The sequence below is a fragment of the Boleophthalmus pectinirostris genome, unplaced genomic scaffold, assembly GCF_026225935.1.
Source record: "Boleophthalmus pectinirostris isolate CB_2022bp ecotype Guang Dong unplaced genomic scaffold, ASM2622593v1 HiC_scaffold_3, whole genome shotgun sequence".
NCBI lineage: Eukaryota > Metazoa > Chordata > Actinopteri > Gobiiformes > Gobiidae > Boleophthalmus > Boleophthalmus pectinirostris.
In genome coordinates this window covers 33,117,292-33,143,547 of record NW_026571299.1, presented here as the reverse complement: position 1 = coordinate 33,143,547, position 26,256 = coordinate 33,117,292, and the positions used below count along the sequence as shown (strand labels likewise).

General features: G+C 37.3%; 1 protein-coding gene across 1 annotated transcript in view; it reads left to right on the top strand.

Annotated features, from left to right (window-relative positions):
• The window catches only part of LOC110168684 (semaphorin-3F-like), a 63,116-nt gene that overhangs the window by 17,163 nt on the left and 19,697 nt on the right, over window positions 1-26,256 (top strand). Inside the window, exons 3-6 of the mRNA XM_020934160.2 lie at window positions 19,598-19,758; window positions 19,836-19,898; window positions 23,288-23,407; window positions 25,662-25,751. Coding sequence (XP_020789819.1) covers window positions 19,598-19,758; window positions 19,836-19,898; window positions 23,288-23,407; window positions 25,662-25,751 — 434 coding nt within the window. The remainder of the gene's footprint in view (window positions 1-19,597; window positions 19,759-19,835; window positions 19,899-23,287; window positions 23,408-25,661; window positions 25,752-26,256) is intronic.

The following is a 26,256-nucleotide window of genomic DNA, read 5'->3' as shown; positions in this document are numbered from 1 at the left end:
TATAGGGGGATGATTTTATGTAGCCACTTCAATTAAGAAAATGTTATATATTGCATCAAGATTAGAAAAACTGACAAATACTTTAATAGCTTTGATTGCAATTTACTGAAGGTGAAGTTTGCTATGGGTTTGGTATATGATGCGATGTAATAGGGATGTAGTAGTAGCAGTAGTTTCTAATCTTCGGTGATCAGCTTGGACCATTTTAAGTGAGAGGACAGCCAATCATCTGTCAGTAAATGCATGTGGTTTGGAGCAGACTTTAGACTAGAGGAAATTTGATTTTTTTTTGTGTGTGCAGAGGGAAAAGAAGATTTAAAAGTTGGTATTGTTTGTGTTCAGGAAATGAATATTGAAAGACATTTAATTAGGTTTTAATGAGACAAAATAAAATAAAATGAAAAATCTGATCAATCAATATTATGGAAATATAGTGATTCATTTTTTGTCATAGTGCCCAGACCTAAAATTGTGCCTTAATTTACATTTGCTGAAACAACTACTGGATGGAAAAGAATTGGCTGTCCTAATAGACTAACCTAATATACCTAAAAGGGATGATTTTGTAACAGTTTTTCTCAAAATATATTTCTGATAACTAGCAGGTTAAAGTTTCTATTATTTAGTCACAGTAACATATTTTGAAATGCAATATATTGCTGAAGAAAATATAGACGATAAACTATAATGTTGTAGCTAATTTATGCCACTGACACAGAAACAATAAAGTAGGATTATTCCAACAAAAAAAGATTCTGAATATCGTTAAGAAACATAAACTGAAATGAATAAACAGCAGAATGAAACACTTTAGTAGTGATTTTGTATCTAGAATGAGTCATATACTTGATTTATTCAACTCTCTACAGCTCAAATCTTATTGTAGTACAGATAAATAACAAGAAAAAAGACACCTGATAAATACTGACTCTCATAATGTTCTAGCTTTCATATATTGAACAAGAAATTGATATAGTAATTATTGTGACAGGCCTACTATTATTGCTAAAGGCCTAAAGGTAATACATATTCTGTTTTGACAATAAGAGACATTTTTGAAGTCCTCGTCTGATTTGAGAGACTGGAGGTACAGATACAGCAGAGGAAGAGAAATCACTTGACTTTATTGTAGGAGTCGTCTGCATGACAGTCTCTCGGTCGGTCCTGAGCTGTGGAGCTGGAGACGCCACTGATTGCACACTCACAGACTCTCCAAAACCTCTTATCTAACCCCTGTCATATAAATCAGTGCTTAGCCATCCTCTGTGCAGTGATAAGGCCAGACAAACTCAACTGATCAAACCAGGAAGGAGCACAGAAGTCACTCCCATATTCACAAAACACAATCTGCCTTTCATTCAACACATCTCAAAGGAAATGATTACTTTTACTATTCAGGCGAGGAATATCCAAATGATTCAGTTAATTGATACTCAGGATTATTCAGGTCACAATATAATCATAAAAATAGGGATGCATTTATCCAGTACTGGTATCGGATATTTGCACCAATACTGAAAATTAAGCTTGAATGGATATCAGCTTCCAAATATCGGTTCGGTCTATAGCCTGGTTATAAAACAAATTGATGTTATAAGACTATTTACTGGTTATAGACGGCCATAAAGAGTATTTTATTTATAAATGAGTAGTTCTGTAGTTATGAGAGAGATAAATAACAGCTCTGTAACACATTTGGTTCAGTTTGGTTTATTTTAGTCTATGCTGTTTTCAGTTTCTGCTCTAGTATTGGTTGATATTGGGGATCCACAAATACTTAGAGCCATAGTATCGAAATTGGTAACGGAACTGAAAAAGCTGGATCGGTGCACCCCTATTAAGAACTAGAAAAAAACTGTTAGAAATTTAGAAGTGAAATTAAGCCATTTCAATTCAATCTACATCTTAATTGTTTATCTGAGTGTTTATGTCAATTGGTCTCTAGTAGATTCCACACACTAAATAATGTATTAGACAAAAGGAATGAAAGTAATTTAAGGATTTCACTCTCACTGTTGTGTGGTCAAAAAACACACAAATAAATGAAAAATTGTGATGTTTCTTCTCCCAATAATTGTTAAACTAACATTTGATACTGTGACTTCCCGCTACAGTGCTTGTTTATTTGCAATAATTCTGTCTTGTGTCTATTTACCTGTCAGCTTGTGATCAACTCCAGATGCTATCCTGAGTAACTATCACATTAGGGGTTGGTATGCTGACAAAATTATTCTTTTTTTGTTGGGCCCTTGACTGATAATACGTTCTGAACAACTTTCATCACAGTGAATTATTGCTGTTAACTTTGATTAAAACCTCCAGTAATAGCTAAATGGTTTGCTCTAAATTGAATGTTTGTATATTTTTAGTGGAGACTTTGGTCCTGTTTTAGTGTAAAAAGCTAGACCTGCCTTGTTAGACTTGGCTTTGTGATGGATGAATGTTTTTGGTAGTTTTTTAGAAGTAGTTTTTAGTGCAATGCTTGGCACACTGGGATATACTTACAGTTGCATCAGTGGTTTAACTTTCTGAACGCTAGTTGCAACATTGCTATTCTTAAATCTCTTTTAGTGTAGCACAAAAAGGCTGTTGTCTTTTTTGACTTCCTTGCACTTTTGTTGTTGAGCACTTTGCCAACCAGAAGTCATGCTGTGGGTCATGTGAGGTAGAACTACTAGTTTCATGGTGCATATACTTTTTTTAATTACTATAATATTAAAAGGTATGAAAAGTGTATGGAAAGTGCATTTAAATGGAAATCTAAGTATTTTCAGTTGTCTCTAATGTATTCAATTAAATGAAACCCTCCTACTAACTAGACTTGAACAGACTTGACGCTCTCCCATTACCCCCATGTTCCCACTGACCCCTGTAGTCACGGGTGAGAGAGAGGTCACGGGGTCAGCGGGTGGTACGTCCCATCTGCCTGTCAAACATAAAGGACCCAAACTGAACATGGCCTGGAGTTTTAAAGGGGAGGGGCCAGTGCGTCAGTCAGTGGGGGGCAACAGAAAAGGCGGAGATTACGCACAAGACAGTGATCCTTAGATCTTTGAGTCTGTCTTTCAAATGTAGCCACTGTTGCTCGAATTGATTGCACTTATGGATTTGTGATGGCCACTAACAAATTTTGTAATTGTAAATGACACGACCCATTGCAGAAAAATGTTTGTTACCTGGGACTTTTTAAGCAACTTTAGAACAAAGTAGGCCTATCCTGTCTTGTAGTTTAGCTCTGTGCAAACATGTTCTGAAATGTGATTCTTAGTCTGTTCATATTTGAGTCTTTTCTTAAAATGTGAACTTTGAACGGAATTCTATCTTATAAAACATAAATCTAATCACAATCACAATGCTTGCCAGAAAAAATTTAATTACATATTTTCCCCAAATGCTGCAACAGGTAATGTACACCTTAAAGATAAATTTGTCCTCTGCATTTGACCCATCCTTCAGTGCCATTGGATCACATGCCAGGAGCAACGGGCAGCTAAGCAAGATTATATAAGATTATATGTCTTGAGAAAACAGCTGTGCATGCTTGTAGTGGATGGTGGAAACTGGAGTAACTAGAAGAAACCCACCCAGACACAGGGAGAACATGCAAACTCCACACAGAAAACCCCCCACCCAGCCATTGTGCACTGAACCTGAGACCTTCTTGTTGTGAGGCAGGAATGCTTTATACTCAGTGAATAATGAAACTTTCCAATAACTAATTTCTTCCTGATCCATGTGTCATTTTAGGGAAATCACACAATGCATATTTGGACTCGTTTTCCAACCACACCCTGGATCTTTCTGACACCTCATATAATCCTGGCATTCACCTTGTCAAAAACTGTCTTCCTATTATACTGATGTGGAAAATACACTGTTGGAGGTATAATACGGGTTTAGTTTTCTGCTGACTCAGACCGATTGTAGTAAATCTATCACCAGCTCAATATAAAATGAATCCCAAGTATTACCATAAACATGTTATAGCTATAAAACGTGTATGGAATCATTGCTACCTTTCATTGTATGTATGCCATGTCCTTGTCTCAACACAATATTGTATTATTTACTAAAACCTTTCAACAACAGAATTTTCCTTCATTAAGGTTGAAAGGCTACATTTCTTATTTGAGACTTTCGCAAACTGGACTATATGATCGGCCAAAACAAATTTACAATCAGAAGTTAATACTCAAAGCTTGTGTTTGATGAGAGATGAAATGGTAACATGTGCAAGATTAGGGTTAAAGGAACTACAAAATCTACAAAATTACTTTTAGTGCTTCGAGATACATTCACATTAAAAGTTCTAAAATATTAAATTCTCAAAATCTGTATTTGGTTTGTCCTTTTCTCCCCTTTCTCTTTTTCCCACACTTTTTACTTCTTACTGTGTTTGAGTCCTGAGCTTTAGAAATAACACCAGAGATTTCCTTAATACTTCACTCAAGCTTCTCAATGTACATTTTAAACATAAAAAAATCCATAGCCTCAGTCACTATTGCTAACTATATTGTGAATTAGCTTAACTTGTAGAAATACTTCTTAAACAGTACTTTACAAAGCAATGGAAAGCTCTACGCAAGATAACTTTGTAGTTTTTAGGGGATCTAGCGGCTCTCGTGCAGCAATAGGAACATAATATGGTCTCTGGGTTTCTTCCAGCTAATAACAGAGAAGGCATTACCTGCAATAACTTGTCCAGAACTATCTATTTGCTTTTATTGGAGAGGGGACCGAGGAGCTGTTTGGCTATCCACTGCCTAATATGTTTTCCTTGCACTGAACTGTTTGTGCAGAGATTTTGAGATTGGTCAGTGGAGCTAGGTGCTTTAGCGAAATTACCCACAATTCAAGAGGGAGAGGTGAAAGACGTATAGGCCTGCTGGTGTACGCAGACAACGGTAGCAGTTAATGGCGGGGATTACTGCAGGAATGTTGTGTTTCAAAAGAAGCTTGAACAAAGGTGTTTTTGAGAACTCTTGACCCTCAACTGTCAGCTATGTGATCATGTCTCAGGGTTAAATTATATTGATCAGGTGCAACAGTTGTTTCATAGATATTCATAATGTATATTTTTGTTTACATACTAAAATAATTGTGTAGTTTAGAATAGGGTGCATGGGAGACATTGAGTAAACATGATTTTTTTTATTGTTTTTATTTCACTGATCAATGAAATTGGCATTGATATAATTTATAATATAATTTATTATTAGCTATTGATCATGAAGGACCTGCTATTATGAATTTTGCATAAATCAGTTTGTAGTATTTTGTCTACATTATGCTTGTCCCACTTCTAGGATTATCAAAAAAAACATCCCCAGATACTGATTGGTACCTGGGGGCATTGAGGGTTCTGTGTCTTGCCCAAGGACACAACATCAGCATTCTGTGGGAGCTGAAACTGCACCACCAATCTGTAGTTTAGTGGATCTGACCACTCTACCAATGATGTCTTCGGATCAGTGGACAAACACAACCAATACCAACTGAGCTGCTGTTGCCCATCATATCCAAACTAGATACTCGTTTGAGCGATGAAAATGAAGAGACATGATTTTAACTTTCCTGAAAAGCTTGAGGATAGTCTTGTTTCTATACAATAATTAATATGAGAAAACATTAACACACACATTCCATTCCATTATAAAGTAGTTATTAATATCCATTACATATTAAGCTTCTTCCTGTCAAAATTTAGTTATAAATGTTTGCATCTTGAAACCACTTCAGACTGCAGAGCCATCACATATGGCCTGTCTCATTGCGCTTGGTCTCGGGATTTGAGTGAGGAGGTGCTCTGACACGTACCTGGTGTGGGGGCTGCCCCTGCCTTTGTCTCGCTGTGGGATGGGGTCAAGTGGGTGTGTAGGACTGCAGCAGAGTACAGGGGGAGACAAGGGCAGGCAGGGGCCGACAGGGGCAGGTGAGGGCAGACAGGGGCAGGTGGGGGCCTGGGTGCGGCTCATTAGCTGCTTGTTGTGCGATAACTTCACACATGCGAACAACTTCGGGCCAAACTGAGTGAAATAACTGGTCACAGGGGACAAGGGGCATCACATCACAGAGAGTCTAATTGACAGCTTAGAGTCCCAGTGCAAACATGTTTAGACTAGTAATAATACATGCGTCATATGTTAGCTACCACCTCAGCTATTTTACAAGTCTCCCTGTACAATTAGCTGGGTGATATGACCAAAAATATAACAATGTCTCCCTCATATTGAATTTATTTTATTTAGGTATATTAAAAAACACAACATCTTATTATTTATGTTAGGCATGTGTTATTTGATCCATAATTAGAAAATAAACATCTCCTGAACATACACATTACATGTAAATATTCCACTTCCAACAAAAAATAAGAATTTCTTTGTCCAGTTTCTGATTTCTGCACAAAACAACTGGCTGTAGACACCAAGCTTATAATTGACTATTACAAATGACTGAATCGCGATCTTAATACAGTTTAATTAATTGAATAGCCCTAGAATAACTTAGACAATATTGTAATACATTCATTCAGTCATTAATCTTTGTTACAATTAGGGGTTGGTGTGTCTTTATGTCTAGACAGTAGTTTCAGTGGTAACAATTGAAGATTTACACAGACTGACAGCCATTCACTCTCATTTCCTCTGCATTGGGGCAATTTAGATTGTGCAGTTCACTTGTGCATGTTTGAATAGTGGTAGGTGAGTAGTTAAAGAGAACCCATGATAACCCTGAGAAGATAACACTGAGAACACATGCAGACAAAAGACAGAAAAGGACAATAAAAGGTGTCCAGTGACCAGCAAGCTAATTCATGTTAGATTAAAGTGTGCAATGAATCATTTCTAGATTTTAGAAATATATGTAAAGTATTGCAGTTGTCTTCATTACTTCTTCATGTCATTTGCATCAGGTAGCAAGGTCACATTGTGGAAAGTGTTGCATGTATTTACAGTTGTCAGAAAGTGTATGCCCGGATACTAATTCATAAGGAAAGTAAATCTGATTAAATTTGAAATTGACAAAGTTTCAGAATGGTCTTGTTGTTTATCATAAAAAGCACAAGACAGGGTGGTGACGGCACTACTCATTAAAATGACCAGTAAATTTGGAGTTAAGTACATTGTATCATGTATAGTCATGTATAGCCCACTTTTTGAATTGAACTATTTGGAGCCATCTCAGTTGGTAGTGTTTGTCCACTGATCCTAGGTTGGTGGTTTGAATCCTGCTCTCAATGGAAAAACATTGGGTCCTTGGGCAAGCCCTCCTTGACCCCAGGGTCCTTGATGTAAAGCACACAGAGTGCCTCGAATTTGGGAAAGTGCTATATAAAAATTGTACCATATTATAATGTTCTTGTTCAGTGAAATAAAAAAAAAAACAACAAAAAAACATATTACACATAAAGCTGCATGTTTACTCGCTGTCTCTCATGCACACAAAAAGTTTTAACATTTGACCCTACACTATTTTGTACTTGCCATAAGGTTAACTGTTATCCAGCTTGCTTTCCACAGTGCACGCTTTTCAACACAAACATTTATTCACACTTCAACATTCAATTTCCTTTGAGAGACTTTTCATCACTGTTTTAATCAAGCGCTCAGTAGTGTGACAGGAGCAACTCATACATCATGTCGGAGCTCTTATAGAATGCATCTCCCCCATGGCCCGGCTGCCTCCACCTGTGGCACGCTGGCTGCAAACCAAAAGAATAAGGCGCAAATGGTAGAAAGCATCTTATCTCACTGGCTCGGTATGCAGACAGCAGCCAGCGGATACCGGCAGGATCAGACAAGCTGCAAATAAAAAAAGAGGAAGGTGTCGAGGAAGTTAAGTGATGAATCCACACAGCATTAAGCAGCTATTGACTTTGAGTGGGAGATCAGAGATAGTCTGACTGGTGTAAACCAGGATTTCGTGACAAGGCAGAGTTATGGATGAGGGCAGAGATGGTGGTAGGGTTCATGCTAACTGAGGTTATTGATGCAGGTTAGAAAAATAAATGTTCTTTTCATCACTTACACAAATTGACAAATATCATAAAAATGGTCAAATAATTACGTGTACTTTTTGTCTAGTTTTAGTTTCTTTTAATCTACTATCTACTTTTATTCATATCTTAGTCTGCAAAAATAATTGTTGTCATAGTTTTGGGTTGACATTAGCTCAGTTGTTAGAGTGTTTGTCCACACACCTGAAGGTTGGCTCTCAACTTAAACATCATTGGTAGGTTGTCGGTGTGATTCCAGCTCCCACAGATGAATGCTGACTTTGCTTCCTTGGGAAAGAAGCTTAACCTACCTCGCTCTGAGTATCTGTGTACATTGGTGTATGATTGTGTGTGTAAATGGGTGACTTTGAGTGCCTAGAAGGTGAAAAAGTGGTGTATTAAAACATGAGTGAATGTTTTCTGGCTACGTTTTATTTAGTTTTTTACAGCAAAATATTTATTTAACACTGAAATAATTTACTTGATGAAATTTACACTGCATGCAGTTTATAGTATGAATAATAATAATAATACACTTTTTACTAACCTTTTAACTTGGAAAACAGCTCATATTATCAGAGGACTTGCTACTCTGAACTGCAAAACATATTTTATTTCCTTGCATGGTTGGTCAAACTTTGGTGTTAAAAGTTCAATCTCTCATTCACAACCTCAGTAATTTATGAGCTGCATACTTGTACTTGTAGGATGTACTCCCCTGTCGTAATCTCTGCTTCCTCCTCTAAGATGCTTAACAGAGCATGTTGTCAAGTTCCAATAAATCTAAATATAACAGCACAGGGCAGGATAAAGATAAAGCAAGATTTGGTATGAGGACAGATAAGCGCTCAACACATTTTTATCTGCATGGTTGTAAAATAGCATTGCCTGCGAGTCCAGCATGATATCTCCATGTATTTGTTATACAAAGGGATATCAGACTGGTCCTCACGCTCTCCGCCGTGTCTCAAGCCAGGTTCAGATATGGCCGTGTAATCAGACTCTTTTCTTTCAGTGTTGCATGTGAAACGAAAAAGCTCATTGGTCACCCATGATTTAGAACAAAATGACACTCCTCTCACCTCAGATTAACAGATTAGTGCTTTTGGGATTTAGTCTGGTAATTTAGTAAAGTTTACACAAATAAGTACAACTTTGGCAGTGTTACTTTTTGTCATCTTTTTAACTTAAAATTCTTGTAATGTAGTCCTCCTACATGAGTCTGTTTTCTTCTTTGTCCAGCTCCTGATTAGGAAGTGCATTGGCTCAGCTTCCTGTGTGAACTGTTCTGGATGAGATCTTGTGTTTTGGCCTTTGCATCTTGGCTTTATCCAGACTTTCCATGGCTCTCCTTGTCGCTTGATAAATGAAAGTTTTAAGGTCCGCTGTCGGGTTGCCCCCCTCGGGACCCCCTCGCTATAGCAGTACACTCTACCGCACCATTTGCTGTTGTGGTTGAAAAATTACCTTCAAGGGGAACACCCATGCAGAGAGGGGCATATAGAGGTTGTGGCTTACGTCCCCAGTGGACACAGAGTCTACATTTGCTGCTAATGGTGTCTCTAAATTTACCCCTAATAACTACCCCCTCAGCTCAGAGCATCACCGGCCTCTAACCTTGATGGAGACAAAAGTGAGAGTGTACATAGTAAAAAGTCTAGGATTTTAGTGGTAAACCAATATATTGGATTTGAGGGCTTTTGACTGTGCTTCCAATAAAAATAATTAAAGATTAGATTTTGTAGCAAATTGCAACCGAATCACTCTATCAATCTGTCTTAAACAAATATACAAGCCAGTTTCTATCTCAAGCTCATTCATGGTTTTCAGCTTCCTATTTACTTTATAGGGGACATTTTGAGGACTTTTCATCATTCAAATTGTTAATTGCTATGGCGATTGTCCTACTTTTTCAACCTTCTGAAACCCACAGATATAAATTGAGTGGGTTTGCATTTGGGTGTGAATCTGGTGTAAAATTGTGAAAACCAAGAAATACAACAGTTCAGATAAGATGTAAAATAAAACTATTATTGTCAAAGTATGGGTTTTTCTTTGACAAGAATTTAAGGTACAAATGCATTATTAACTAGTAAGAAATACTGAAATAAAATACTAATATTAAAATGAATAAATTAAAACACAGCCATAGCTTTCCCCATTCACTCTTTGCTCATTTCTTGTTCAGATCAGCAGGACGTCTCATTTCCAGCCCAAGCCCTTCTATGTTAATGTGGGGAGCAGATTATGTGCACTGGTGTCAGGGTGTGTTGGTGCAGCTGACAGAAAAGGGAGAGTATTTATTTTAGGGTCCGGGTCAAAGGTTGCTCGGGGAGAGGTGGATTTTTCTCTCATTCACACCCACTTCTCCTCATTATTTAGCTCGTTTCATAATCCCTCAGACCGAACTGTCACCGCTAACCACACTGCAGCGCTGACATAAGGGGAACGTGCAATAATAAACACAGCTTCACCTTAAAATCTGTACCAACTCAGCAGAAGCATGCTCATAATCTCATACTCTTCTATAAATCAGCCAAACATGATAAAAAATTAAGTGTTCTTGATATACTGATCCAATATATCAGTTTATTCACTTAGTTTATTCACTATTGGCCTTAAATCTCCAGCATGTCTCTGATATTTTGAATGGGCTGATTACTGCTTAAAGGAATGACATAAAGCTTTTGTATAATTAAATTTCCCTTTCAGACCAGTTCAGTTTCGTAGAGATTCAGCCATTTCAAGGGATTATGAGAGAAAATGACAAAATTGGTCATGTATATTGGACAGCGGCTGCTTTGGATTCTAAAATGTCACTACAACAGAAAAAAACGTATTAGTCACTAATCTTGAATCATCTTGTGGGTCATCTTGTATGCATTGGATTCATTGGGCGAATCCAATGCCATTTGTTATAGGTGTACTGAAATTGAAATTGATTCAAAACAAGGTCCAATTCAAGACATCTGAGGCCCAAAAATTGATTATAATACTTGTTTTTCTGCTTTTTTCCATGTTTACATACCATAATGACTAAAACTAACATTTTCTTTGTAATAGAGCAAAACTGCATCTCTATTTTGCAACCCTGTTGTGGAGATTAGAGTGATGAAGAAACAGAAACATTAAGTAAAAAATTAAGATCTGTCAAAACTAAATAATTTGTAACATTTTTGTGGTTCAATTTTCAACATCTTGTGGTGTATTTCTACATCAGTTACTGTAATTCCTCAACTCTCCAATGTCTCACTCATGCAAAGGCGCCCTCTCCATTGTGTCTAGACTTTTGTCCATTCTGGGACAGTCTCTTTTGTGTTCTTTGAGTTTAATGACAGATGCCACTTTTCTTTGGACAATATTACTCCCTTATCCCATCTTTTATACAGCCACCCAGCTCTGCCTCTGATAATCCTGATTATGGAGAAGTGCACGAGAGGGGTCAGGATGAGCTTTCACCCTATACGACCTTTGACCTTTCACCTGCGGCTTGGTGGGGCTGGTGGGGTCAGCTCCGCCAAGTCTGTAGCCTGTGGTCTGCTGCTGACCGTAGTGAGAAAATATTTTGCATCACATGAGACCAATTATTACAGATCTTTTTAAGTGTAAGAAATGGGTTCAGTTTTATTTGGTATTGTTGGTGTCAGGTACAAAATATAAAACCCAATTTTGGGGTTTTAATTATTATGGGTATTACTTCATGTGAAATTGTTTCCATTGTAACTTAACTTAGAAACTCAAATAAGAGAGTAGTAAAGTACTGCACTTAAGTGTACATTTTAGGTATCTGTACTTTACTTTTAGATTATATTTTCAAGTAGATACTTTTTACTTTCACTTTACTACCTCTGAGAGCAGGTATCTGTACTTTCTACTCCACTGCGTTTTTGAACAGGACTGAAAAGTAAGTATTTTTATGATAGTTTAAGATTTGATCATTGTATTTAGATTATTTTTAATAGTTTGAGCAAATACAAATATACAAATAAAAACAGATTCAGTTGTTTCTGCCTAACAAAATTCATCATAAATCTTTATCAAAATCACTACTTCTGAAGCTTTATTAGATCAAAATTTACGCTAAATACTTACTACTTTTTACTCAAAACTGGTTCTTTCAGTTAAATAGGTTTTTCCATGTGTATTTTTTTTGCTTTGGTATCTATACTTTTACTCATGTAACAAAATTAAGTACTTCCTCCACCACTGGTAAAATGACAAATTATGTTATGTGTTTTTAATCAATATATCATCTGCCTGTTTTGGCCCTGACTCACCACTTTGGACTCATCCTTTAAAGATATTTTTGTCCTAAATGTAGAAACACAATCTAAATGAGAAACCTCGTCTTGTAAAACCTTTTATTTAATGCACCTAACATCCGCTTGCTTCTTGTTTTAATGACCAGATAGACTAACTCATAGATTACAATATGAACTCAATTAAGGCTTGTGCTTTTTCAAAATAACCTAGTCTGTCACTTAAGGCAGATCCACCTTCCTTCCCCTGTGCTTTAATTAACCTCTTCTTCCAACCGAAACAGCCTAAATCGCAGGAAGTGAACTCAATGCTTGCTAACTTTATCTCCTCTGCTTTTCATTATGTGCTATGATGCAGGTTTGCTAGTTTTCAGGCAAAAAATAAGCATCACAGGCTTCCACATATAGACACCCCATACACAGATATCAAGGGTTAGACAGTGAAGAGGTTTGAGTGACAGTATCCGGAAGAGCGTAGACAAGACTTAATCTGCAGCCAATTATTCCCCCTCGACAAACACAGGTATCAAGTACTCAGTCGCTGTCATGTGTTCAGTTAGTCTTGATCTGATGGACAGAGGAGAAGACGCAAGGCCCCATGTGCGCACAGTCAATCACACTTACTGCAGATTTATATGGTAAATAAAACTGGTTGGTTAGGCCATCTGCAAGAAGTCATATTTCTTTATGTTGTCGAGATGAAGAGGTGATAGATATGACCATATGACCCTCCACCCTTTGATTTGACAATTTGGGGAACTTCTTATGATTCAATGTTGTTTTTATAGATCTGTTTTAAAGCAGAGGCACAGTATTTGTTTTTACCCACCCACTCCTCCTATTGGTGAGTCTCTATCATGTTCTGATTGAGTGAAAGCTGGATTTAACCAATCAAATTGAAGTGTGATCTTTGAATAATTAATTATTAATTTCTTGCTTTAGTTTGCTGATTGCTAAATAGCACTATAAACCCACCAAGCAATATGTTTACTTTTTGTGCATATTTCAATGTACATGTAGAACACAATGGAGTATTTTGTTATTCTTAATGTAATTTGTGGTCTTTCTGTATTTTACTACTTTATACTAGGTTTGACAAATAAAAGAGGATATAAGCTTATATTTTGCTTATACTTTTAAAATGCAAACTATTAGAGGAGTGGTCCACCCATGGCCAATGCTCAGAGACACACCTCTGGTTCATGAGGGCCATGAGGCTGAGTCAGACTCACGGTTGCAGATGTCTGGACAAGTTTGTGAGGTTTTCTCTTTGTTTCTCACACATGCAATTACAAAAGGATCCTCTTTGAACTTTGTTATACAGATCTAAGGGGGAGATCTAAAATGGTGATAAAGAACTGTAGCTGTGTCTATATTGTCATTGTCAAAACTTTTAGTGGTTTAAAAATCCCACCACAAATTGCACAAAGATTTTAGTTAAATGTTAGTACTGGAGTTGCCTGAGATCTTAGTTATTGGTTTCAGTGTACTTACTGTAAAGGTGCGCTATGTAATGTTTTATGGTGGAGGGATCTGTCATCTGCTTGTCTCCATGGAGATGGTATTGCTTTGCCTGGAATGTTCCACAGCTCACATCTTTAATTCCAAAGACAAAATTTCTCAGAGACAAAACAAATGTATTCAGAATTCTTACTCTATTGGATGTAATTGTGTCATTTTCTGTTATGTTCAAATATATGTAAGGCACTTTGGTTTAAAAAAAAAAAAAAAAAGGCAAATCTGGAAACAGGGATCTGGTTTCAAATCTACAGAAATTGATATGCAAAATATTGAATCACTGTGGTCAATGATGTGTGGTGACCCAAATGGCAACCCAAATACAACTGATAAAGATATGCTTTCATGTTGTGAAGTATTTATTTCTTCAAGAGCTAATGAAGCACAGAGAAGTTAAGCAAACATATATAGTTACTTACCACCTTTACCTACTACAGTGACCCAGAAAAGCCACTTTACGTTTACAAAGATGGACCAAAACTCCACATCCGCTGTCCATGGAGATCGCCTCAACAGGTGGACACAGGGCCAGATCAGTTTACCAGCAGATGTGGGTCAGATTCTGTAAAAAGCTGCTCTGGGTTTGGTCCAAGAAAGTCATTGGAGTGGAGACAATCCCACAGAGAAAGAAGAGAAAGAGGAGATGTCTTAACTGCATGAGTGCGTGTAGGTCTGGCAGCCATTACAAAGACCCAGTGAGGAGAGCCTGATCCTGTTATCCTCATTGACAGAAACTTGTGCCATATTATTGCAGCGTTTACCAGCTGCTTGTAAATACAGCCATTTAACACAGTGTCAAGCCTGGTTGGACTCTGTAACATTTTCCTGGCTCTAAAACAGTGGTTCTTAAAGTTCCCACATGCACCAAGTATCAACTCACCTTCAGCCCAACTGTAATACCTTTATTGGATAGCAAAAGGTTGGGGGCTACATACAAAATTAGGACCATTGCCATTGCTGGTGTGATGGAATCACGCCAGCCTGTGGATCTGACTGCTCACCAATGATGTTTATGGATTCAAACCGCCATCCTTCAGATCAGTGGACAAACGCTCTACCAACTGAGCTACTGTCGCCTCACAATCAGACCGACCCTAAATTACCACAAAATTTGAATGCAATTAGCCAGTTTTGAACCTTTGTTGATGAACAGAATTTTAAATATGCCCTGCATTCATTTTGCCCCGCCCATTTCTTTCACAAATAATTGATTCTGTTTCATCCCTTCTGACATCCGGGATTTACTGGACAGTAGTTACGTATGTAATTTACATTTCATGTACTGTCTTGAGTTAGAACAAACTAGTGTAACTGGTGAACTACCAAGTCAGGTACAGTCTCTTTAACAACAAATTACAGCGGACCACCAGTAGTACGTGCACCTGAGTTTGAGAAACACTTCTTAGAGTCTTGGGAATCCAGGAGCAGCCGGAATGTGTTTGAAGGGATGAGTGTTGGTGCTGACAGGGGGATCAGGAGCTCGGAGGTGGGCTGTTATCATACCTCCAGCTCTTATCTCAACACACCACAGGCACAAAGCAAAAGAAATGTGTTTTAGCCTGCCATGCTTTGGAAATAGTTGACATTTCCCCCGGCTTTAATTAGAAAATGATAATTGTCCCAATGTCTTTGATGAGCTTAGTTGAAAGCTGCATTGTGTGTTAAAAGATATTTGTAATGGTAATGGTTTCTCAGTGGTCTGCTAATGGCAACAGCTTTTTGGAAAAATGAAATACGTTTCCAAGTGTGTTTTTTATAATTATGTAAAATTGCCCAACCAGTAATTGCAGATAATGAGAAACTTCAATCTCCATAAACTGGGTAATTATTCTATTTGAGGCATTTTAACTATTTCAAAATAAGCTGTATTTATTTTATTTTCTACAAAGAGAGTAATGTTTATTGTTCACCATAATACTGTTATTGATGCTTTGGGGGAATGAATTGGCAACATTTATGAAAATTTGTCTTTGTTTTTGATCTTTGTGATTCACTTTCTAAGCCAAAAACCAACAATATAACAGACTTGCCTTGATCAAATAAAGTTTAAGTGTGTTTATATGTTTACCCCAGATTGACTGAGAAGAAACAGAAAGTAAATGCTACTACTAAGAACTCCAATATTGAAAGATATGGTAACTTGTACGCTGACTTTTGACTGCAAGCCAATAGCCAGTCTATAGGTCTTGCTTTTCTCAAATTCTTGTGTTATGTTACTTGTGGTTATACACAAATATAATAGAATAAGATCAATTTGTTGTTCTTTGAAAAATCCTTTCAGATAAATGTATTTATCAAACCAAATCAAACTCACTACAAGCAGACTTGGAAAAGTGTATGCTTGACCTAGTCCGATACGAACCGTAAACACCGAATTTTGATTGTGGGGGTCGTGATTTGAATCTCCGTAATTGCATGAACATGTAGTACTCAGATTGTACTGCTCTTACTGTTGCATGTATACAGCTCTGATCAGTCTAGGAGAGGTATTCAACTGCAATGGGCCAAAACTACCTGGCCAATATTAGACATGTTTGTATATGTACTCATCAGCATCAATGACATTAATTTTGGCTTTCACTGATCCTGAATTACAAGACACCAATGAATATCGCTTAGCCCTCACTCACACCGATTCTGTAGAGGGGACCAGAGTGGACTCGGTTTATGGAGATGCAAGAAAGAAATCATACTAAAAGTGTACTCATATTTACCTGTGCTTGTAAATGTAGAAACTGAAGGATGAGAGAAGGAGAGCATGATCGCACTTGAAGCCCCAGGTCTCTCCCCCCCTTTGCCCCTCATAGTGCCTCTGCCCCTCCTGGCCCCTCTGCCCCCTTTGCCCTCTCTGATAATGTGTTGTGAAGAGTGTTTAATAGTAAATGCAGTGTCTGTCTGAGTCTCTGCTCTGTCCCTCTGCGCTGTGACCTGAGCTGCAGACTCCTGTTCAAAGTGAGAATGTGAGTGCGGAGGTGATAAATGTGTGAGTGTGTGGATCACTGCTCTGTCTGGACTCTGGTGTTGTTGGGTTAGTTACAGCTGGAACATTTGGAGCCTAACTCACAATCTATGCAAATCACTTCTATAACTTAATTTTGCTGGACAAAAAAAAATTCATTGTGATTTTTTGAAGTATTGCCATTTAGATTTTTTTCAGTTTGTCAAACTTTCCAATGTGCACATTTTAAACTGATCCAGCAACACTAACAAAAAGATTGAAATATGAACTGGTAATACAAGAATCCATGCTTTTCAAACTTTTGTAGTGACCTTAACTCACCCAGGGTTTTTGATAATTTGACAATTCAGATGGCATCTCCTCTCAAATGCTTGTGAGTAATATTCAGAGTAAATATTCTAACTTCTCTCATCTCTGATTTCCAACAGAGTTTAAGGCCTCATTTATTCAAGTAAGAGTAGTCAGTAGTTGGTTAATCTATCTGTCAGTTGCATTCATCAGAACTAGGGTTGTTGATACAAGAATTGGACATTTGTATTCATAGAGTAGGGCGAGACTCTTGGGTGGTCAGTCTAACGCTGAGAAAATAATTGTAAAATGAAAGATCTGTTTTTATGACTTATCCACAAATGTGCCGTAATGCTGTGGCACGATTGACAGATTTCACAGTTTCTAAGCTTACTCTTCATTACGCTTTCTCAATAGAGTCACATCCAGTTTTCAACATTCGCAAGTTGGAAAATTTCACTTTGCACTTTGCGTTGGATTGAAACAGGTTGTAGTTTTGTTATTTTAGATCATCGCTTTACACTTGACTTTGGATAACAGTGAGTTCGTTGTTTTGGTCCAATTGAAACGGAACATGCACATATCCGTTATCAGGCATCACGATTTTCTGTGTAAGAATAACTTCGGCTATCTCAGGTTGCACTTTCCCAAGCTCAGTCTGAAAACATTATATGGAGTTAATGGGACAACCAGGAGGAAAGCTGTTTCAACACCCTCCTAACACCTACACCTCTGTTTTTCTCATTTAAAAACAGCAGCAAGGCAAAATCCACTATGCTGTAATGTGATATTAAGTCAATGGCTTACGAGGTGCAATACAAGAGAGGATTATGTCAAAGTCTTTTCCCTGTCAAAGAACCATATCACCTAATATTCCTGCTGCGTTTGCTCCAAAAATGGGTGTAATGATTTTCAGTCCAGCCAGACTCATTCATTATAAGTGAAGTGGGTCTGGAGTTCTTTACACCAAAACAAACGAATGTGCTAAGAAACATACTGTATTATCCAAAACAATCACTGTGTATTTAAACAGTTGTTAGGCTTATGTAATACGAGGGCTGCAATCAAATTTTTCTGTTTGATTTGATTAAAAACTAATAAAAATGACTTCCCGCATTAATTTCCTGAAAATAATTTCTAATCATTGATTTTTAACACAAAAAAATGGTTGTATTTCTTCACCCAAAGTCTTAACTCTAACCACATGCTTTTAGTGACAGAGGATTGGCTGTTGAACCACTGCTTCTGATAGACTGGCCTAGTTGCATTGAAAAATGGGTCAAATGCAGAGGACACATTTCTCTATGGGGACAATAAAGTGTACCTTAACCTGAAGACAAACATATCATTGAGAAATTTAAAATGTTTTGATTAAAATTTGATTTATTGTGTAACCCCTTGATTTTGACCCTAGCTACATAGATGAGACCACTCTTGAGGATTGGAAAACAGACTGGTATCAGTGTCTGCCAATGCAATGTTATCAAATCAGTTTACAGCGGGGGGAGTATATGGATAGTATAGTGGTTTATAATTAAAGGGCCCATATTACATTATTTTCTGATGTTATGTTTTCTCATCGCAAACATATTTGGAGCTGAGTTTTTTTTTATAGTTTACATCTCTCCTGACATTATTTTTTGATGATGGTCTGTTTTTTGTGTTTGAATATCCATTTTTAGTTGTAGATGTCACATATTGTCAAATTTTAATTGCTTCGAGAAACAGCAGAGTAATTCTTGGTACTGAACAGAATAGATTAAGGATGGCTGCTCCAAGGCTATGTAATTTAATCATTATCATATTTCAACCACAGCGAGCCAACAGTGTCTCATACGGTACTGTGCCAGAAAAATCAGGATCCCAAATCTGATCTTTGTATCTATATAAAACTTGGCTATATAGTGATTTGTGTTTCTGGTATTAATAAAACAGTAAAATAGTTAACCCTTAATGGGGGAGGGTTGGCATAAGGTCAGTTTGTAAATCTTGACTTTGCTTGAAACTTGGTAGAGCCGCTTTCTTTTTGCCAGTTCTTGAATCCCGACCAAGACCACTGGCAGAACTTGAAACTATGGGGCATGTCTTTCTGGAGATCATAATGCATTCAGATATTGTATTACTTCATAATGCACTTTGGAAGAAGTCCTTTGGATACTGGAGAGTTTGGGTGCCCAATGCTGACCGAAATGGTGTTATCTCTGAGTGATTCCCCAGATAACAATACTCAGATCATTATATTTTTCAGTCCAGAAGACGTGCTAATGCTTGCCTATAAATGTCTTGGTTAAGGTTCAAGTACGGCACTAAAGTGAATGGATCATAAAACTAAACTTTAAATCTATATTTGAAATACTACAGGGATAGAGAGCACTTGAAAACAGATATTTCCTTGAACCTCAGATTACTCAAACTTGCATGAATCAATCAAACTTCAACTCTGAGTAGTATACTAATGATGATAGAGAACCATTGTAGTGTGGTTAAAAGCTGAACATTCGATTTTGCACGATATGTCTCCTTTAATGGATGTACCATTGTATCCTAATCCCTATTTCGCTATATTTTCCATAGAACTTAAGTCCACTGGCACGGCTCACCACTTCTCCTTTCTCCTGAACTCCACGGACTATCGAATACTTCGCATGGACGAGGACCATGACCGCATGTACGTGGGCAGCAAAGACTACATCCTGTCTCTAGACCTGCACGACATCAACAAAGAGCCACTCATTGTAAGGAATAACATATCAAGGTGCTAGGATTTCATGTTATTTTGGCTAACCACAATTCTGTACCATTTTCTCTTTAGATCCACTGGCCTGTAGCTCAGCAGAGGAGGATGGAGTGTGTGTTGTCGGGAAAAGACACCAATGTAAGTCTGCAATTGTGACATGTACATTATTTTGTAGTTAAACAGGTAAAATGATATTGCGTTTTGTTTTTCCTATGTTTTAAACCCCTCCATAGAGAATATATAGTAAAAGTAATCATATGTGGTACGATTGTGAGAGCACAATTGGGTTTTATTATTGAGGATTACAATATGAGGGGAAGCCCACTCCAATTTTATCTTTGGCTGCTGTTCTGCACTCCAATAATGAATGCCATATTAAACTGGTTTGTCTGCTTACACAGCAAAATTGCTCAATTATAGAATAAATACAATGCCTGAAACTTAAGAAAGACAGTTTAAAATAAAAACATACAAGTCAAATAAAAGAATGTCTTGTTCTTCTGATGACGACTGAAGATAATTTGTGTTCACTGTTGCTTATTTTGGATTTCAAGTCAGTGGACTGTTTCTATTATTAAACGTGCACTATGTCAATTTTCTAGTGATCGGTTTGCCTCCTACTAGTCTCCATGAATATATTCTGCTACATTAAACTTATCTTTCCAAATGGAGACAATCTGTTGATGCCACCAGGTCAAGTTATATGTCAAATCTGTGGAGAGGAGACCACGTTCAAATATATTCTGTGGATATTCCAGGTAAAACTATAATATCTCCATGGAGGCAAGAAGGTGGCAGTCCTCCCACAAAAATCTCATAGTGCATCTTTAAGTCAGTCTGGATCAGTATTGCAATTTAAATTGAAATATTAATATATACAATATATACAATATATATATATATATATATATATATATATATATATATATATATATATATATATATATATATATATATATATATATATGTGTGTGTGTGTGTGAGCAAGTGCATGTGTGTGTGTGTGTGTGGGTGAGCATGTGTGTGTCTTTGTGAAAATTATTGTAACTACCAGTAAAGCATAGCATGTCTGTTTAATCACCACTATAGTAGTATGTATTCATATTTTATGAGCATTTTATGTTTTATGGTCCAGATTAGAGATTCAACATATTAAATGTGTTAATAGTGTTTGGAACAGTACCACCTATCAGTGCATAGTAAATCACTGCATTGAAATTCATATAAAACAGGTTTTCTTACACAATATGAGGTGTGATCAGGCTCATAATATCTCCAATACCAAGTTTATCCAACTGGTTTATAAACTGTTTTTGTTTTTGTTCGTCAACCCACTCAACTCACCACCTCCGGCTACATCATATTGCCCTTGTACCTAGACCCGTTTTGGAGATCCTGGTCTGAAATTTCATCACAAAAATACAAAATTGGCTTCAAGGAGACATGTTGGCAATCCTAGCTTCTCTTTAGGGAATGACAGATGATGACAATTGGACAGCGATCCAAAAGGAGACTGCGATTCAGGGAGGTCATAGGCAATCATCCCGTGCGTGTGTATATGTGTGTGTGTGTGTGTGTGTGTATGTGCTCTCATGGGGGTGCAATGAATAATACAAAACACTCTATCCCCAAACCCTCTGACCACCCCGCATCTGTCACACTGCTACCATGTGCCAAAACGTCTCCTCTAACCCGCCCCTCCCACCCCCAAAGTCCTGAGCACAATCCTTTTTATGACAGCACATCCTTTCTTCAACACCAGCTGTCAAGAGCCGCATATATGATGGACAAATCAGGGAAGATATTACTAGATAAAGTACATTTTTAGAGTTTTAGAGCTAGCAGAGATTGAGAGAAAGCAGGGAAATAAACAGACAGCTGGACAGATAAATGAGGATTATAAAGTTGTTTTTACCAGAGGTTCTTAGAGAGTGCACTGGGGTCATGTTGGGTTACATTATAGACAAAAATCTTTTTTTCTCAACATACCATTGTTTGTGTGTGTATGCATGTTTGTGTGTGAGCAATTCAATGGGGCCTGCCTCCTTTATGCAGACTGAAATCAGGTCCCCATGATGCATAAATCCTTTAATATTATCTTAACAATATGCTTTAAAATTCAGATGTGGATGCAAGGTTACTCATTAGGTTAAAGTTAGGCAAGCAGCTATGACATGACAGTCAATGTAACGCCCCCAAAAAACATGGAAAACCACGGTGCATGTGTAACCACTTTTAACTGTCTATTTTGTTAAGTTGTTTATGCACAGTGACTGAAAAATTAGCCGTGAAAAGTAGATACTGTTGCTGTGTTTCTGAGGAATGCATTTTGACCATATTGCCCAATACAATGTGCTTGGTGGTCTAGTGTTTACATGTCGTGTAGATCTTCAAATGTAGCTTTACAATTTTTCATCACAATCACCTTATTTGGCAAGTTTTCCACAAATATCTTAAAAACAACCTTCACTTGAATGTCAAAGATCCCTGTTTGTATTTTCATCCGTCAACACTTTGTTTCTGTCTAACCGTAATGATTTCTGTTATTGACTCTGACAGAAGTTGGAGGTGGTTTACAGTTGCTCGGGTCCAGGGGTTTGTTGCTTTTCTTGGTCCCTCAGTTTTGGGTGTGGGGAAACGTTGACAGTGTGGTTCTGAATCCTAAGCCAGAATCTAAGCTGCCAAACACAACGAAGGCAGCAGCGAGAGGAGAGATGGACTGGGCCAGCGCCAAGCAGAGGGCTATTAAACACCAGGGGCCAGTATTATATTACAGATGAGACGCCTTTACAATGTATTTTACACTGATTTTAAGTATGGTGTGAATATATTCAAACGTATACTGGTAATCAATCAAATCCATTTATAAGCTATTTTAAGATGTATCGAAAAAGAGGGAGCCACTGTCTGTGTGAATGTTCATGTATATTAATCGTTAATACAAAATACATTTTTGCATTGCTCGAGGCAAGTAAGCACTTATATATATATTAAAATAGTTTATAGTAATAATGTATCCCAAGCTCTAGAGAAAAATATATATTTAATATTGGAGAAATGCACTCAATTAAGCAAAGTAACACCCTGTAACTTTCTGGAAGCGGCACATCACCTGCATGATTCCATAAAAATGAGTAAGGATGTTTTTCTACGATTTTCAGAGCAGTAAAGAGCAAAAACCAAAAAAAACAAATAAAAAAAGGATTTTAGTCTTTTGGCTAAAAAGTTACATGGTGGAGCTTTAAATACAAACTGTTTATATATTTTTGATTTACCTTGAGAAATTAGTAGTTTCTGAAATGATTCACTGGCTATGCCAAGAAAAAGCACTGGTAGCCTTGGTACATGCTCACTGTTATTTGTTCAATCTGGGCTTGTGTAAACTGTAAAACTGTAAAGAGCCTAACAAGTTCCTCCAATCAAGACAAACTTAATTTACTTCCCTACAATTAGACTGGAGCAATAAGCCATAATTTAAATTCCTCTGTCTGCTTGACTGAAGAACATATTGCTTCTTTGTGTTTCAGGGTGAATGTGGAAACTTCATCCGTCTGATCGAGCCATGGAACCGTACTCACCTGTACGTGTGCGGGACGGGCGCGTACAACCCCATCTGCACCTATGTGGACCGCGGGCGGAGGTCACAGGTAACCGTAGAAACCAACTTTGACCTTTACCATTCTCTTCAATAACAATCATATCTGTCAGTCAATCTGAGGTCAGACAGCCTCCTGCAGCTCTGTGTCTCCTTTTCATTTTCTGCTTCTTGGCTTTCATCGATTCATTCAACTTTGTGGTCTGGAGGGCTATGAGAAAACCTTTCCTTTCTTGAGTTCAATTATTGGGGTAAAATTGCAGTCGGTGAGGGACCTGCCACAAATCAGAGACAACAATCTTCTATCACAGTTGAGAAAGCATTGACAGAGTGTATCCTGTGGAAACATGTCATGTAAGGGAACTCAATATAAAAAAATGATGTGCATTAACTACAGTGAGTATCAAAACTATATAAACTGTTAGATTTTTTTACAATGTTCATTAAACATAAAATGCTCAAAGACTTGAAAAACACCACCATTTGATTTAGACTCCTCTTGGACATTTATTTTTAGTAAAGAATTCATATTTGTCATGCAGGACCATAGCATAAAAGAAAAATATGTAGTTATTTTATGATAAACTAGCTCACTTAATGGCCAGATTTAAACTAAATAAACAAAGCTAAATCTGACCATATGAAATGCACGATCAAGGTCTAAACATATGCATTTTTACAGTTAAAAGGAAAATTCATTGAATTCATATGATATAATTCTGACTGGGCCTCCAATTAAATTTTAAAATAGGTTTCAGATTTATGAGAAATTTGGAATGTCCACAGAAAACCATAGACATTCATTGATGCAAAATTCGCTTCCCCTTGCTGTGACTCAATCACTTGGCTACCCACTACAACCTGGACTTACGTCAAACCAAACGCTCTTTCACATATAAATGAATGGTGAAGCCAATCTCCATATTAAGGTATATAACATGTTACATAACATTTAACGGTCACTAGATGTTGACACGAGGCCCACACAAGTTCATAAATCTCAACTGAAACTTGGTTACCCATTAGCTCAAATGCTACTTTTACAAAATAAAATAAAATAAAATAAAACAACAATTACTTTAAACAAGATGTTTCAAAATCTTCCTGGACTAACCAAGTTGCTAAGTAGCCAACATTGAGCGCTGTGTCTTCTAATTATATGTCTATGTGTTGAATGAAAAAAGTTCTACAAATGTCCCCTATAGCAGCAAGCACATGAAAAATGCAATCACCAAGTCGCATGCCCTCCCCTCACCTGTTTGGACCACGAGCCTGTAGTGTGTCCCGTGTAAAGCCCATCTCTGCTGATAGACTCTCTCATCCATCATCAGCCTTGTACCCCTCGCCCCCCTCCACCCCCTTCCATGTCCCCCCTCGATGTCCCCCTTCACTCCACTGCAGCTGCCGCCCACTCTCGTCCACACTGTGCCTGTGTAGTCTCACCATTCAAATGGACAGATCAGGTTTCAATGCAAAGGTCAGAGCTCATCCTGTCATTCATCGATTCCCCAAGGACCCCAAAGCTATGTGTAAAAATGTGTCAGTAACAGTAGATGTAAACACAAAAATACCTATGAAATTATTGGTACAAACAAAGCACATGCTTTGTATTTTTTTTTAAAACAATAAACTGTTCGATATCATGCCTCATTTATATTTTATAGGAAGCAAAGTGTGATTCCCTCTGCTATTAACAGATGAATATTTACCAATAATAGTTCCTCTGCCTTATATTCAGAAATATGCCACTATCTTTTACAATAATAATAATAATTGAGCTTTCAGCCTCTAACAACAATAGTAGAAAACAAATTTGTGTCATAATTGTAAGATAAAAACTTAAACCAGTAGAAATGAATGGTGTATTTAGTGACTTGGTTGAGTTTATTTCTACATTAGTACTAATCTTTTTCAAACATTCAAATTTGACATTCAAATATCACTGTGTTGTTGCAAGATTCTTCATTATATCATACTACATATGTTATCACATATGTATACTCCTCTTTTTTAATATATATTTTTTTCTTTTCCAGAGTTGCATGTTTGCATGAGGTCTCCAGCTGTGTTTGCACGACTCATATCTAACTCTAAGCAAACTCTCTTCTAAACAATATTTGCTCTGGTCTTTTGTTTCAACTTTGTCATCCATTTTTCTCTTCAGTTCAAACATTTTTTCTTTTTCCCCAACCACTTGTTTTTTCTTTCGGCTTCTATGGTCCTTCTCATGGTATTGTGGCCTTGTTTTGGGAGGTCAGGTGGCAGTAATAGAGTGGCCCTGTGTCCCGTGTGTGTGTGTGTTTTAGGGCTCCCAGTTCCTACAGCCATCTCAGTCTGGAGGAAGGACTAGCCGAGCAGCAGACCTCAGCACCACAGCAGAGCCCATGGAGGCCAAGGTGGGCTCGGGGAGGAGACTTCGGTCTGGTGCCCACCTTAAATACGCCTTTTATTTTCTCTTTTTCACATATCAACACTTTTCACTTTTTTCTGATGTGAAGTGATAGACTGCTGCCTTTACCTCAAGATCATTCCATGTCAGTGTGGGAATCCAATTACAAAAAGTTACAAATAGTGTAGCCTTGTCCTAAGCCTGGATAAATGGTGCACTGTAAGACTCCAAAGCTCCAAGATTAATAAAAAAATAAATAAAAAAAAAGGTCTTTCAGTAAAAATCTATAAATTATGAGATGTAATTACTGTGTTGACATCTTTTAGCTGCTCACTTTGAACCATCTTCAGAACTGTCTTAGTTTATTGTTTTAAAAAGAACCAAGACTTTGGCCATTCACACTGGCTATTGGTGTGGACAATCAGGCTTTCATTGAAACTAATATATTGACGTCATATTCCTTTCATATTTTTCAGGTTAATACTGACATAGTAGTTTTTATGTAACATCAG